General features: G+C 40.1%; 2 protein-coding genes across 2 annotated transcripts; both read right to left on the bottom strand.

Moving 5' to 3' along the window:
- Window positions 1-3459: 3459 nt before the first annotated feature.
- LOC101161847 (gap junction beta-4 protein) lies at window positions 3460-5724 on the bottom strand. Its single transcript, XM_004082640.4, has 2 exons — window positions 5203-5724; window positions 3460-4836 (listed from the first exon to the last, which is right to left on the bottom strand). The coding sequence occupies exon 2, from the start codon at window positions 4752-4754 to the stop codon at window positions 3990-3992; it is 765 nt and encodes a 254-aa protein (XP_004082688.1). The 5' UTR covers window positions 4755-4836; window positions 5203-5724; the 3' UTR covers window positions 3460-3989.
- A 4302-nt stretch (window positions 5725-10026) lies between these two features.
- On the bottom strand, window positions 10027-14675 carry ppie (peptidylprolyl isomerase E). The gene is made up of 10 exons (XM_004082382.4): window positions 14575-14675; window positions 14156-14254; window positions 14023-14066; window positions 13711-13737; window positions 13558-13639; window positions 13372-13475; window positions 12484-12607; window positions 11013-11198; window positions 10795-10937; window positions 10027-10292 (listed from the first exon to the last, which is right to left on the bottom strand). Exons 1-10 carry the CDS (start codon window positions 14603-14605, stop codon window positions 10224-10226), a joined length of 909 nt encoding a protein of 302 aa, XP_004082430.1. The 5' UTR covers window positions 14606-14675; the 3' UTR covers window positions 10027-10223.
- Between the last annotated feature and the right edge of the window lie 2129 nt (window positions 14676-16804).

Below are 16804 nucleotides of genomic sequence, written 5' to 3' on the forward strand. Positions count from 1 at the left end.
TCTCAACTGTTTGGCACATTTACTTAATTATTTTTTATTTTAATCATTTAAACAGTCAGTGTCAATAAAAGACAAAACATTGGTGTTTATGATCTGAAATATTTTACATTCTCATATTCTTGCACAAAGAAACCCCCAAATGTGTTTTTAACGCAGCTAAAGCCATTGTATCAGGAAAGAAAACTCATTTTAACCGCTTTTGCAGAGAAGTTCATTTTCAAGAGAAGAAGCAAAAGAATAATTTTTTGTCCAAACACACAACCAGTGTTGAGTTTTGTTAGATTTTTTTTTTTTTAATTTTGGGCACTAAAGATAGATTTTTTTCTCCAAGTTTTATTTTAGAAAGAACAAAAACCCCAATAATTTGACCTAAGACTGTACTGTCAGCAGCTGTATCAACTGTAACAACTGTACTGCCAGGATTAAAAAACATTATAGTGTAAAATAGAAAACAGTTCTTAGAGCTGAAAAAGACAAAGATGAAAACCACAAATATTTATCACTCTCTCTCCAGTTACCGCGGCGGGGGAAGGAACCGTTCCATGAAAAATGTACGACTTGAGTTCCAAGAAAGAATGAAATGCAACTTCTTGTTGTCAGATCATTTTGATAATGTCTCATACCAGCTGAATTATTTGTGTTTGTGCAATGTGCATGTTATAACAGGTCGTAAATGGAAAGGGGTCATCCTGGCAACAATCTAATCTTCATTTATGAAGACAAAAGATTTAAAGATTTGTTTACATTTGACGGTCCTAACGTTCCATTCAGTTCCCAACAAGCCCTACTAGGCAGCAAAACATGCCCAAACCCTAGTTCCCTCACCCTTCACCCAACACTTGTGTTACCTCCTCACCAACAGACATCAGTCTAAGGATGAAATCACAAAGCTCATCCCTCTTCAGTTTTGGTGTCCCTCAGGGCAATGTACTGTGCCCCTTTCTCTAACTCTCTGACTGTTGCTCACAGGCATCAACCCAGTTAATCAAGGGCCTGTATCATGCCATTCTTAAGCCTTTGAGAGTAAACTTACGACGGAGTATTAGGGCCACCAAAAAAAAAAAAAAAGCCACCAAAAAAAAAAAAGTGAAATTACGAGTTTTTATCTCGTAAATTTAGGAGATAAAAACTCGTAAATTTATGAGAAAAAACTCGTAATTTTACAAGATTTTAAGTCGTAAATTTATGAGAAAAAAACTCGTAAATTTACGATATTAAGAGGAAGAGAGCATGCAGAGCAGCAGGTGAACGCCGCGCAGAAACAGAGCAGACCGACTAAACTTTGTTGAGCAGGTGAGCTGAATGAGGTTGAACGTTCCAAATATCTCGAAGCTCATTTGTTTGATTTACAATTTATTAAAGTTTTATTTATTGATGGTTGGTTTGCAGGATCCCTGCAGCCCGATGAAGCCATCGGTGTCCCTGCAGCTTTCCACTTCAATCCTTTCTTCCTCCACCAAAAACATGATCTCTACGTTTGTGTGACGCTTCCGTCTGAGGAGGAGGATCACTTTTTTTGGCATTTTCAACGTTCTAATGCTAATATAATAGACTATTTTCATTCATCTTTGTCGTTTGATGATATAACGGGACGTTTACCTTCCGCATTGGTGTTCGGATCTGATGACAGGTTCATGACGTAAGGTGACAGATGGACTTCAGGGTTTGTGAATGAAAAGGAGAATAAAAGCTGCAGCGATCCTCTGCACCCAAACGTGTCTCTTTTTTCGATTCATTTTCCCACCCAGAAGAAAAACGACTCAATCTCTGAGACACCGGCTTTCACTCTTTTTGTGGGTGCTCTTTCTTGACATCAACCTAGAGCCGGACTCGGCAGCTTGTCTGCGTCTCACCCATAAAACAATCAACATTAGATTTTTTGCTAAGATGCATGTTGTGCATGTAAAATTTAAGTGTTTCTGCCGATCCCCGGTAGTTGCACGGAGGAAGTGTATGAGTGAGTGTGTGTGTGTGTGTGTGTGTGTTAGCCTGGGTGGTGCTGGTAGTGCAGAATCTTCCTGGAAGGGGCTGTTCCTCACTTTGTGACGTTACAATGTGAGAGCCCGGTCGTTCTCAAAAAAGTTGTGAGAGGGGCTGGTGCTCAGAGTGCAGGTTTGTTTACAGTGCCTAGGATAGCACAAGGGTTAAGAGGAATGCTCAGAAATGCGTGAATGGATAAAAATCACTTAGGGGTTGGTTTTTTTGTGAGGATATGACATTATACACTTAAAAGCTTAAAAAAGTTGATTTTGCATGACATAGGCCCTTTAAATTTGCAGACAACACTACAGTAACAAGGCAACAAGTCCACATTTAAATGACTTCATCCTCAACAAAGAGGAGGGGGTTTGTGGTCTGTACTGGTTGGTACAGTGTGTTTGTCACATGCAAAACAGACTTGAATCATTTTAAATCTTTCCTGTTTTCCTGTGCCTCATCCTGAGGCTGAACCAACAAGTTCAACTGAATTTTAACAATGAATACAAGAATCTTTTATCTCCATGCTCCATACCAGCTAACTCCTGATCAGGAGGCTAACCAGCTACTGTCGGGCATAGGCGGAGCACGCTTTTCACTACTCCACCAAAGAGCTGCAGAGAAACTAACGACCAGACACACTCAAGGCACCATTTAGAAATGCCATTTAAACTATAGCCTGGAGAAATGCATGCGCAGAACATGCGCAGAAAGGACCCAGCTGGGATTTGAAACATTAAGGCAAGAGTGAGAACCGCCACATATCTCCCTTCTTGTCTTTGTATGATGTGTGCAAAGGAGCCGATGCCTTTCTAAATAGGACTGTTAACTTGGTTGCCCTGTAAACAAAAACAACAATTGCCGCCTGCCAAGCCAGTAAGTTGGGGGGGGGGGGGGGGGGGGTGAATCAAGACGTGTCCCAAAATGGATGCCCGGGTTCCCTTTGTTTATGTTTTACTGACAAATCTGTGACACTTGGTGGAGCGGGGCAGAGAATATCCTAGATTTCCAAACAGAAGTTAGGAAACATGAAGAGAGAGTTAAAAGTAGACAAAGGGCCTCAGATCTCACCACATTTCTCCTGCAGCACAACGCTATGAAATACTGTAATCAACTGTTCTGAAAACGAACATTCCAGCTGAGGGTGGAGTAAGTTTGACGAACGGATAAACCAAACAAGAGGAAGCCTCCTCATCCGAATCTCCTCAAGACCCAAACACTGAACGTGCACAGCAACACAACAGTCTGTGTGGCAGAGGTGGAGCTGTACAAAACCTGGGGCAAAAGTGGAAGAAGAAATGCTGCGATCTTTGCTAAACCGCAGGACTCGTGCAGAGTCAACAAATCCCTTCTCTGTGGACAGAGCAGCTGGTTTATATTCAACACTCTCCTTATGAAGCATATGGTTTACTGCATGTTTAAAACACTTATGTTTATGCTGACATTAATGTGTGCTACTGTGTAAATGGGAAGGAAAAGCACTTTTTCAAAACGCACTTTCGTGTTTATTAAAAAAAAACAACAACACACACACATTTGCAGACATCAGCACTAAAAAAGTGCACATTCTGAAACATTACAAGCTGCTTTTTTACATTTTTGTTAACACAAACAAATACGATGATTTGAAACATTTGGAATAAGAAATCTGTTTTCACCAACACTCCAAAATGAACATCTGAGCGAGGAATGCTTCCAGGCTGGAATAAGAGTTTGGAGAGGGAAAATCTGAAGCACCAAACCGCACAGCTCTGGAAACCAAGGAGTGACTCATGCTTTTGCTGGAACAGGCTTGAAGGCTTTTATGTGAGACTATTCATGGCGTTGTGGTACTTAAAAAAAAAAAAAAAAAAAGAGCAATACCCACAACGGTGTAAACATTCCAGTTCAATGACACATCTCACAGCCCAGATTTTTACATTTCTGGGATTAGGAATAATCTCCATTTAATTTCAGTCTCTGAGATAAGATTAAGAGACGCCTCGTCCTTATAGTTCTCATGCGTCTGGGTTTCAGGACACGACCAAACTGTACGAGGGTGCGGGTGTTTCGGGCGTGCTTTTGCCTGTCATCTGCAGGGTTTTCATCTCCGTCCTCATCATCGGGCCAGAGTCATGTTGGTCGGACAAACACTCGTGGCAGCGTTTGCCAATCAAGTAGACGACTTCAAAGAAGGACAGGAGGATGCAGGCCAGGCTGGTGACCACCATGAAGAGGGTGAAGATTCTCTTCTCAGTGGGGCGGGCGATGAAGCAGTCCACTATGTTGGGGCAGGGTTTCTCCTGACACTTGATGAGTCGGGGGAAGTCATAGCCTTCGTAGATGTGGTAGAGGAGGTAAACGAAGGTGGTGTCCACGCCTATTTTGAAGAACAGAGTGAGGAGGTAGGTCCACCAAAGCCCCCCTCGCTTCTTCCCGGTGTTCTGGTAGAGCCGGAGGGAAGTGTTCTTGAATTTGAGTTGGTGTTTTTTTTCCCGATCTTCTCTGTAGGCCACATGCATCACCACCAGGAGTGAGGGGCACGTGACGAAGATGAGCTGCAAGGCCCACAGCCGGATGTGGGAGACGGGGAAGAAGTGGTCAAAGCAGACATTGTGGCACCCCGGCTGGGCCGTGTTGCAGTTGAAGTCCTTCTGTTCGTCCCCCCACACCTTCTCTGCAGCCACAACAAACACTAACACCCTGAAGAGGAAGACAACGGAGAGCCAGACTCTGCCGAAGGCTGTGGAGTGCTTGTTCACTCCGCTGAGGAGGCCCTGGAGGAATGCCCAGTTCATGACGAGGCTCGTTCACAGCCTGTCTTCTCTTCCAGCTGATAGAAGACACTCTCCTCGCTTTTTTTATAAAACTTCAAATCACCTGAAACAAACAAACAAAAAAACAATAATCTGACTATTACAAAAATATATTAAGAAAGAGGGAAAAGTTTTTTCTTCATTCTTTTATGTCAAAACAACAAACTTTGTTTAACTTTCATGTAAAATCTTGGTTAAAAAATACTTTATGTGGATGTTTACTCTGTAAATGTCTGCTCTGTAAGTATTTACTAATTAGTGTTTTCATCTCAGATACAATAACACAACTCGGACTAAAAGCAGTCATTCACTTTCCCAACACAGAGCTCTCCTAAAAACCCCGCGCCAACAGAAAAGTTCTCAATAAATCTAACAAAGAGAACATCTGAAGCAGAAACATGTGTGTATAAAAATCCATTTGAATACTCACAGATGATCCGCGCGCAGCGGTGTAGATCTGGAGCGGAGCAGGCAGCAGTCTATACCTGAAAACACACTCAATGACTGAGAGAAGGAGTTCAACAGGGCGGGAGTGGAAGGGTGGAGCGCGTGCACCTCTAAACACGCGACCTGTTCAGGTGTGGCAGGCGCTACTCCACCTCAAACTTGTTCTGCTTCACTCTGCAGTCGTGCACACTCCTCAGGACGGCCAGTTGTTGCGAGTGGGATCCTCAGTCTGTGGCGTGAACTGCAGCTCCGGGTTCAAGAGCCCCCTCTAGCGGATTTCCGTCCTTTTTCTAAGCGGGTTGTTCACCAAAACAAAGATTGTGTGTAAGTAAAGATGCTCCACTCTGTTGTGTATGCTAATGCTTCCCACGTGAGAAGTGAACGTTCTCGTTTCAGTTGACCATATAAGTTAAAAACAAAAATTCAAAAGGGTATATATTTTGCAGTTCTACAGAGCCCAGGATGTGACCAGAAAAAGTTTTTCCTCAACTTAATAAGTTGTGGCCACAATTTAGAATTTTTTTGGGCACAAGTTAGCATTTTGTGCATACAAATTAGTGTTTGTGCGCACAGATTAGCGAGTTGTGACCAAAAAGTAGCAGTAGGAGTTAAAGACACTAAAATACTAATTTGTGCAAACAAAATACTAATTTGTGACCATTAAATACTAGTTTGTAGGCACAAAATACTTATTTGTGGCCGCAAATTGATAATTAGAGAGAATTTTTTTGTATGTGTTGTTCAGGGCTCCGTACATATTCCTGAAGAAGAAGCATGTATGAACTCACAGTATCCAAAGTTTAAATCTGTGATTTCATGCTTTGTTTTCACTCTTTAAGCCCCTGTTTATCCTAATGCTGCCATCCTTTCTGTTTGACTTCTTTGACAAGTTATTTCATAGTTTGCGCAGCAGATTTTCAAATTCGAGGCTTTATAAGAAAAAACATATAAAAAGTAACCAGCTTCATAAATAAAAAGTGGAAATATTATGTGGCTAAAAATGAAACACACACATACACACATACATACATATATATATATATATATATATATATATATATATATATATATATATATATATATATATATATATATATATATATATATATATATATATATATCTCAGTTATAAGAAAGAGTCTCAGGTTTGAAGAACTGGACAGCACCGGGCCCTGACATGATACATGCCTACTGGCTAAAGAAGCTTACCGCACTCCACGAGCGCCTGGCAGCACAAATGAACCAGGTGCTAAGAGATGGGACTCACCCCGAATGGCTAACGGAAGGGCAAACGATCCTGATCCAGAAGGATCCCTCAAAGGGTGCAGTCCCATCCAACTACCGGCCAATAACCTGTCTCTCCACAACATGGAAGCTCATGTCAGGCATCATGGCAACCAAGATAAATAGGCACATAGATCAATACATGAGCAACACACAGAAGGGCATTGGTAGAAACTCCAGAAGAGCCAAACAGCAACTCATGGTTGACAGAACAGTCACTCAAGACTGTAAGTCACGACACACCAACCTGTGCACAGCCTGGATTGATTACAAGAAAGCCTATGACTCAATGCCACAGACGTGGATTACTGAATGCTTTGAGCAGTACAACAGAAACAGGACTCTAAGAGCCTTCATAGGAAACTCAATGAAGCTGTGGAAAACCACCCTTGAAGCCAATGGGAAGCCACTTGCACAAGTGTCCATCAAATGTTGGATATACCAAGGTGATGCTCTGTCCCCACTGCTGTTCTGCATAGATCTGAACCCCCTCAGCCAAATAATCAACAAGACTGGCTATGGATACCGACTCAGAAATGGGGCCAACATCAGTCACCTCCTCTACATGGATGACATCAAGCTATAGAGCGAGCGTGACATTGACTCCCTGATCCACACCACCAGGATCTACAGTACTGACATTGGGATGTCATTCGGGCTCGAGAAATGCAGCCGGATGGTGACAAAGAGAGGCAAGGTAGTCCACACAGGAGGGGTCTCACTCCCACAAGGAACAATAGCAGACATTGAGGACAGTTACAAGTACCTTGGAATTCCGCAGGCAAATGTCAACCTGGAGCAGGCAACAAGGAAAGCTGCAACAGCTAAATACCTCCAACGAGTAAGGCAAGTCCCGAGAAGCCAGCTCAACGGCAAAAATAAGACCCGGGCAATAAACAGCTTCGCACTGCCAGTTATCAGATACCCTGCAGGAATAATAGGATGGCCAAAGGAAGAGATACAGACCACGGATGTTAAAACACGAAAGCTCCTCACCATGCATGGAGGGTTCCATCCCAAATCCAGCACCCTGAGACTGTATGCTAGTGGCAAGGAAGAAGGCCGAGGACTAGTGAGCGTAGAAGCCACTATCCAGGATGAAACATCCAAGATCCATGAGTACATCAAGCTCAAGGCCCCAACTGACAGTGTGCTCAGTGAATGTCTCAGGCAATGGAGAGCAGAGGATACAGTGCTGGAGGACAGATCCTCATGGGAGGACAAACCCCTGCATGGGATGTACCACCGGACCATAACTGAAGTGGCGGATATCAAGAAGTCCTACCAATGGCTAGAAAAGGCTGGCCTACAGGACAGCACTGAAGCGCTCATCCTGGCAGCTCAGGAACAAGCCCTGAGCACCAGAGCGATAGAGGCTCAGATCTACCACACCAGACAGGAGCCAAGGTGTAGGCTGTGCAAAGAGACGCCTGAAACAATCCAGCACATAACTGCAGGGTGTAAGATGCTGGCAGGGAAAGCATACATGGAGCGCCACAATCAAGTGGCTGGAATAATATACAGGAACATGTGTGCTGAATATGAACTGGAAACCCCACGGTCAAGATGGGAAACACCTCTGAAGGTGGTAGAGAATGAGAGGGCAAAGATCCTGTGGGACTTCCAGATCCAGACTGATAGGATGGTAATGGCAAACCAATCAGACATTGTAGTGGTGGATAAAGAACAGAGGAAAGCCGTTGTGGTGGATGTGGCAGTGCCAAGCGATGGGAACATCAGGAAGAAGGAACATGAGAAACTGGAGAAATACCAGGGACTCAGAGAGGTACTGGAGAAAGCATGGGAAGTGAAGGTGACAGTGGTGCCTGTGGTAATTGGAGCACTCAGGGCAGTAACCCCCAAGCTGGAGGAGTGGCTACAACAGATACCTGGAAAGACCTCAGACCTCTCAGTCCAGAAAAGCGCAGTGCTAGGAACAGCTAAGATACTGCAGGACCCTCAAGCTCCCAGGCCTCTGGTAGAGGACCCAAGCTTGGAGGAAAAACCACCCGGGGAGGGTGAGAGGGGTGTTCATTTTAATAGAAAAGAAATAAGCAGACCTGGTTAATTGCATACACTTGTGTTTAATTAAAAAGAAATACTAACACACAAACCTCACAAGCTGCATCTGGTCTTATTAGCACCATTAGTATATAATGGATACATTAAACTGTCACTATAGGAATTTGAGCCTTGATCATGGAAGGAAAGCTATACTGTATAAGTGTACAGCAAAATAATTGCTATTTTATGTATTCATCAAGTTCACAATGTTTAATGAATATTCCAAGATCAGAAAAAACATGCTTTTTTAAAGTACTTTCCCCCACCCCAAGTATTTTTACTTGTCATTATTTGAAAATGTAAAAATAGTATTTTCACCTCTGTATATAGTAGGGAAATAGTGTGTTTGGTGATTTTGTCTCCCATTGGTGACAGTCTTTACTGTAATAAATCATCACAGGTTGGAGAGCCTGTGTTTAATCTTTTTGAATGCTAGCACATTTGTAACGATCACGCATTTGTGTGTAAGCAGCAGAACTGAGGTGTGTTGTAATTATAAAAAAAACCTGGTAATCCTCAAAACCAAGTTGCTCAAACTTAAAGATGACCATGCTTAATGGCTTTGCAAAACTCAAATTTGATCTGAAAGATCTTATATGCAGATCAGTTTAATGTAGCATACTCTTAGAGCAGACACCAACTGACTACTGGAGCACAGCCCACCGCCATAGGTGGTACAAACAAGGTCATTAGCAACAGCCATCTTTGGCGACATTTCAAATTAAAGCCACATCCTCACACAGTTCTGCTGATCATTACACAAATGGATATTCCTGTTCAATGTGGATCCATTTTACTAGCTCGATGGCCTTGTGGTAGAGTGTCCGCCCTGAGAAGGAAGGTTGTGTGTTCAAATCCAAGCAAAAGACCCCAAAAATGGGACCCATTGCTTCCCTGATTGACACTCATCATTAAGGGGTTAAATGGTTCTTGGGTGTGGCTGTGTGCAGCTCCCCAAGGGATGAGTCAACTGCAGAGAACAAGTTTCACTCACCTCGCAGTGTGACAACTAACATGACTGAAAATTATCTCTACAGAAAAAAAAGAGAGATGACTGGATGAACAGTCTGTACCGTTAATTCTAAGACTTGAAAACATATAGTCAACATGAATATTTTATTGTCACGTTAATAAATAACTTTTAGGGACTCAATAACAGGAAGTTGTTGTTTCTGCATTCTCAACGACGAGGCATTATGAAATAAACTTCTATTTATTTTGTTCACAAGATTAAAGCTGAAATCTCAGCATTAGAGACTTAAGTAAAACTTGAGTTTTACTTTGTGTAAATCCAAGTCCCTGTCTTTGTAGAAAAGAGATCGAATGCCAATTTCCTCACTCTGTGTTATTTATGATGCATTGTTGCTTTTAAACGTTATTTTCCATTTCAGATAACTGCTGACTTTCTCTTATTTAACTTTTGAAACACATTTTAGTTATTTTAAAAATTCAAAAAAACAACCTAAAAAATGTTTCTTGTGTTGATTATCCATACATGACAAACTTCAACTTCTCCTTTCTTTATAAAAAGTATTTAATGAAATATTTACAGGACAGAAGATGCCAATTCAAACATACAAAAGCCCAGAACCCCCGTCTGTTGCTCTCAAATGAAGATTTCTGCACGCAAACACAAAGCCATGGTTTGGTTTTCATTCACACGTATTCGCCGCAGTCTGAGATGATCACCTTCTGCTTGGGTTTGCCATCTTTTGTTCCCTGAGCCTGCAACCAAAGCAGAAGAATTTACACGAGACATTACATTTTTAATAAATCCTAAAATCACAACGTTTGCCACTGCAGCGTTCTTTATAAATCTAGAATGTTACATTTATTTAATCCTCTGAACTAAATTCTTTTTTATTTTTGTAAACTGAACAGATCAAAAGTGCAATAATGTTACGTTTCGTTAAGGTTATATGGACACCCCACTATGATTTTAATTGCGTTCATAGAGAAGTTTGCTTTTTAAAGGGTGACAGAAAAACAACTGAGCCTCCATAATTAAGAAGAGAATGTGACAACATGGGTTTCTCCAGTGAGCAGAACACTCATTTACTGAAGCTTCAACACTAAAAGAAGTTGCAGAAAACCATAAAATATGGAAAGTTGTGCAGAGAAAGAAGTGATCTTCTATGCAAACTGTCCCCATGCAGGGAAACTTTGCATAAATCACTGCAGACGTGTCATAACTTAACATGGATGAAGCTCGTGGTTCGTACTGTACCTCCATTGCTCGGACCACGTCCATCCCCTCCACCAGCTCTCCAAACACCACGTGTTTGCCATCCAGCCAGTCTGTCTTGTCATTCGTGATGAAGAACTGAGATCCGTTTGTGTTTGGTCCAGAGTTGGCCATGGAGAGCTGCCCTGTGCACACAAGACACAAGCTTTTACTCAGAAATCCCCCAAATCCTGCTGATGTCCCCAAACCAGGATGCTCACCTGGAGCCGTGTGTTTGAGGACGAAGTTTTCATCGTCAAACTTTCGCCCGTAGATGGACTTCCCGCCAGTGCCGTTGTGGTTGGTGAAGTCGCCCCCTTGACACATGAACTGAGGTATAATGCGATGGAAGCTGCTTCCCTTGTAGCCGAAGCCTTTCTCATGTGTGCACAAACAGCGGAAATTCTCTTGATAAAAAATAGAGAAAGCAAATATTATTTACAAAAAGAGTAACTACAAAGGAAATCAGGGCTTTGTTTATCTATCAGTAGGAGTATGTTTGCAGAATTTTCCCCAAAGACTTCACTTTAATTCCACACATTCATTGACAACAGAAAAATACAGGTAGCTGGTGCAAAAAAATGCAACAATGGCCGCTCAGCTCGCTGAAGTTTAGCACTGTAGAAATGGTGTTACTGCAGGAAAACTATTGTGAAAGAACATTCTTTCCTCTTGCTGCACCCTCCGCTCATTGTCTGAACTGGACTTGTGGGTTTATCCCGTAAAACAAACTCTCAGGCAGAGGAACAGCCTTTTCTACCTGCTTCAGTTTTTAACCCTTTACCTGCAACTGTAGCACTTCTTTGGAACAATCGTTATCATACCTCAGCCAGTTTCCAGAAATCTAGAAAATGTATATGTATATAAACATGCGAGGAGTCACTTTTTGACTGATGGACGGGGAGCTGAGAGGCTGTTACTTTTGTCCTTTTGTGAGACATGGTACATATTACAGAAATGTCTAAATAATGCTATTTAGATCCTTTAAAGTGAAGGATTGCTGCTGCAATTTCCATATGGTGAAAGTCCCTATATTTGTTTGAAACATGACTTTTTAATGTGTAGTTGTGGTTTTGCCATTTCTCTCCAACAGGGGTCTCGGTTATGTCATATATTGTAAGACCACAGCCCCAGACTAAAAAAAAAAATAGGATATGAAATCTCAATATGTTCAGGTCCTGTCTCAAATCAGAATTGGGGAGTAGGTTTATTTTTTATTATAAAAACAGAAAGAAAAACATTTTTTGAATAATTTATAAAGAATTTAGAAGACTGATATTATATTCAAAGTAAATAGAGTGTGCATCAGCAACCTCAAAGAGAGACTAAAGGACACAGTGGGGTTAAATGGTGTTTAGTCGGCTACCAATTGGTCAAGTTCTTCTACCTAAGAAGATGAGAGGCTGTCATTTTCATCATAGGTATACCTCAACTATGAGAAACAAAATTAGAAGAAAAAAAAAATCACATTTCTTGAGAATTTAATTGTAAATTATTGATTTTTTTCCTTCAATTTGTCTTTCATAGTTGAGGTATACCTATGATGAAAATGACAGGCTTCTCTCATCTTTTTAAGTGGGAGAGCTTGCACAATAGTAGCTGACTGAATACATTTTTGCCCCTACTGCAAATGTTTGCACTTTTTTAGAAGAATGTTAATATTTGCTTCATCTTTTGGTTGAGTGTGCAGACCTGCAGTCATCGGAACGATGTCCGCCCGCAGGAGGAAGCGCAGTCTTCCTGCTGCTTTGTTCCCAATCTTGATGTCCATGTAGACCTGTGGATTTACTCGGCTCTTTTTAGCCTGTGGCTCCCCCTGCAAAATCAGAAAAATGCATTTATCATATTTTTATTGCCTACACAAAGCCCTGCAAAAATGAATAAATAAATGAAAAATAGTCCTACAAATGTTTTTTTTTTTAACTTTATCTCTCAACCGTTATGGAAGTAATTTCTGCTCAAATGCTGTAAAGGATTTCTGATTCCCTTTGTTGTTCAAATGCGCCAAGACTTTCCAAATAAACCCACACACCCAGATAATTTACTCATTTAGTGCATTTAATAAGAAACCTGCTTCCTCCAGTGAATCAATTTTAATTCTAATTTTATTACTGTTATGCGAGTGATAAAGTTGGTTTCTCTAATTGGGAGAGTGGATCAATCAAACTAATCTAAATGAGGATTACTAAGAAAATGCAGATTTCTCTGGATTGTAAACACAAACCTGCTTTTTTGATGAGTCACGTTTTGATGTGTTTTTATATAAATTAGACAGATTTTCACTCCTGACATGACATTTCATCATTCACTGTACATTTTACACTCTTCATTTTTAGTCTTACACTGACGCAACAATATTTCACCAAAACCTGCTTTTCTCAGTGAAAAAATAAAATAAAGGCCCTCTAACGGGTCTGTACATTTAAATTTATTGAACTATACTCTAAAAATTAAGATTTAAAGAGAAAAAAAGATTGCTCATTTACTACATGTTTATGCAGTGACCTTATACCTTAAATATCTAGAATCTAATTCCCTGAATAAACTGAGTGTCCTGAAAACAAAACAAAAAGTTCTCACCTCCTGTGTTTTGCTGGGTGCCTCTCCTGCTGCTACCGCCTCAGCCTCGGCTTCCTCCAAGGTTTTCCCCGAAAACTTCTTCAGCCAGTCGTCATCCGACCACACTGAACACAAAAACAAGAGTTACAGGTCAAAACCACATCATAAAAAACAAAGCAGATTTTAAGAATCTTCTTCTATGATTACCTGGTCGAGAAGAACCCTCTTTGATTCTCATGGGCTTAGCGATGTTCACTCGGATAGTCCGTCCAAAAAGTTCAGACTCATTCTGGCAGCAAAAAAAAGCTACAATTTAAACCCAATCTTTTTAAAGAATAAGAAGAACTGTTAGTCACTTACCATGTTATCAATAGCTGCTGCTGCATCCTGAAGGAAAGACAGTGATGAGAAAGGGATGCATTCAAGAAAATAAAAGCTCACTTTTGTTAAAGATTCACCGATACAACTCTGGGTTATTTTCAAATTAATATGATCAAATCAAAGAGTTTGATTTGCACTTTAAAAAAAACAACAAATAAAAGTTTTTCTTGTTGGTTTGGTGAATCTATAACGTTTTTCAAGTGAATACCTTTTAAAAAATGAGTTTTCTGAATCCATCCTTTGTGCCATCAATAATTCAATTCAAAAGGAGAAAACTTTAAAAGCACAAACCTCTGCCAGCTCAAACTCAATGAACCCAAAGCCTCTGTGCTTTTCTAAAATGTAAGCACAAAAAATACTTAAATGATCAGGGTTTTTTTTTTGTTTTTTTGTTATATGATTATAAAATAAAACTTGATCTGACCTGTTTCATAATCCAGGGGTATCTGGATGTCTGTGATGTCTCCAAAGGGAATAAAGGCTGCGTGTAAAACCTTCTCATCCACCTCCTCCGCCAAACCACCTGGAGGAAGCAGCAGCGCAAACACTCAACACTCAATGCTTCATCTTCGTACTTTTGAATGAACACATCGTACATTAACCAGGATGTTAAAGTCGAAAACAGTGAGCTCTGTATGAGTTGGCTTAGCAGCATGTGATGGTTTCTATAAGACCGGAATACAACGTTGACTCGCCTTGGTTTTCCCCGCATAAATGGTAAAAAAAAGTTTTTATAGAAGGAATTAGCATAAAAGAGCTTTTAATTTCTGTTTTAGTTCAGAGTGGAGTGTAACTTGATCGGTCTGACATTCATAGTTAATTTAAAAAGTTATCATTACTTACCGACATACAGAACCCTTTTATTCGACGCCATATTGGATTCTAGATGTTGAACTTTAACCTCGGCCTCTGATTGGTGGAATCAAAAGGAAGCCCGCCTCTTCAACTATCCACAGCGCCCTCTATTGGTCATATTTAGGTCCAGCAACTGATCTATAGAGCCAATGACCGTCAATATGACTCTTTTCAAACACATTTGTGAAATGTGCCAGAGTTTTCAGATGAAAACAATCATATTTGTCGTTTTGGCTTTTTGTCTTTTTTGTTTTTTAAATGGAAATACCTAACTATGTTTTAAAAATAAAACAAAACAGCTCAGTGGTTTCAAATATAATATATACTTTATGTATCACAATAATTTTTGGACAGCTAAAATACACTAATGTTATGTAATTTTTGCTTTAGAGTTTTGTTGTTATAATGCTGCTAAATCCCTTTAAACTGTTTTTACTTTCAAATTATTTTTTATCTTATTGTTCCATAAATTTTCTGTATTTCTAAACTGATTTACTGTTGAGGGTTACCTGGCAGAGAAAGTGGGAAAAGGTTGAGAAGCACTGCTTTTAGTGACCCAGCAGTCCTCACCTTCTTCTTACGGAAACCCAACCATGTTTTAACTAAGGTTTTATACTTTTTATCTGAAACAAAACCCTAAGGGCACAATTTTACCCCACTCCCTTTGTAGCACTAGAGTTGTAAAGCACAATACATTGTGTTTCACTACAAACAATAACATTATAATTCACTGATGAAAGCTGTGTTTATGGCCGATTCAGAAGAACAGGTCAACAGCTAAAAAAGATCAACATTTTTAAATGTAAATTCTCACTTACAGAGAATTTTTGGTAGTTTGTTCCAAATGATACATCCAAACCATCCATTTCCCAAACCCATCGAATCTCGTTTGGTTTCACTCTGTTGCTGGAGCCTATCCCAGACACTGTTGGGCAAAAGGGGGGTGCACCCTGGACATGTCACCAGCCTGTCACAAGGCCACACACACTCACATTCACACCTAAGGGACAATTCAGAATTGAATCGGTTAGTTCAAAAGGGGCCCAAGTCCAAGAGGTTTTTTTTTCAGGAAATGATTTTAATTGCATAGCTTAAAGGGAGGCAACACCAAATGATTAATACTTTACCCAGATTTAGCACCAGCTCATAGCTTACAAATGCTATAATATGAAGCACCTCATTTTTATAATTTCAGAGGACTAGCAAACTAAAGTCTCTGGACTTGGGCACTTCTTGTATTAAACAGGGGCGTTGCCATATTGGATAACTAGTGCTGCCATCAATGGGATAAAACTAAACCCATACAATAGAGGCCCAAGTTCAGGAATTTTGCACTTAATGCATTTTAAATGTCAAGCATAGTCAATACATTACAACAGACTTGGGACTTTTTTGCACATAATCATATAGCTTTTCCCTTGAAGACCATAAAACATATAATATCTCTATTTTGAAAAATTGTGGACTTGGGCCCCTTTTGAACTAACCGATTGCCAAATCAATTGCCAACAAACCATGAAGCACATTTTTGGGCTATGGGAGGAAACTGAGAAAACCCAACCATGCACTGGGAGAACATGGAAACTCCACACAGAATAGTCACATCCAGAGTTGTCTTGAAGTGAGGCGAGTGCTAACCACTACACCACAGTGCAATTGGCACCTTCAAAACATTTAGATCATAGAGCAATGTGGAATGTCTGCCAGACTTAATTTCCTCTACTTGATTTTTTACTTCCAATAAATCATTTTGAGGTTTGTGTAAGTGATTTAAAGAAAAACATCTTGATTTTAAATCCTCTGAAAAAGGTGAAGTTTGTCTATTTAAATGACATTTGCGGGGTGGGGGGAGTACTCTAAAGTCATAAAAACAGCTTGTTAAGACTAATTTAATTATTTTCTAGAAAGAGCATTCATACGCTACTTTTTTTTTTGGATCCACTGAAAATTCCATCAAGACACTAACAAAAAACTAAAATAGCACTGCTCTGGCTTGCCTGAAATCTAAAGCTATCACTCAGACAAATGTGAACATGGGAAAACTTTTATTTTGAAAATATTTATTTTTATTAATTCAAATTCTTGTTTCAAAATCTTAACAAAACTAAAATACATCTTTGTGCTCTTTTGATCATCGGTCAGTCAACAACAGGATAAAGTAAAAATAAAAGCTTTTTTTTTCTTTAAAGCAAAATATGAAGTAAAAACAATGTGAGCA

This window comes from Oryzias latipes, chromosome 22 (genome assembly GCF_002234675.1).
Source record: "Oryzias latipes chromosome 22, ASM223467v1".
NCBI classification, from domain to species: Eukaryota; Metazoa; Chordata; class Actinopteri; order Beloniformes; family Adrianichthyidae; genus Oryzias; species Oryzias latipes.

Bases quoted from the DNA above. Each gene is read 5' to 3' on its own strand.
- LOC101161847 (XM_004082640.4), bottom strand. From the start codon at position 4,754: ATGAACTGGGCATTCCTCCAGGGCCTCCTCAGCGGAGTGAACAAGCAC.
- ppie (XM_004082382.4), bottom strand. From the start codon at position 14,605: ATGGCGTCGAATAAAAGGGTTCTGTATGTCG. The intron at 13,738-14,022 runs GTTTGTGCTTTT...TCTTTCCTTCAG, and splicing joins TTGAGTTTGAGCTGGCAGAG to GATGCAGCAGCAGCTATTGA. The intron at 10,293-10,794 runs GTACAGTACGAA...CTTTGGTTGCAG, and splicing joins ACGTGGTCCGAGCAATGGAG to GCTCAGGGAACAAAAGATGG.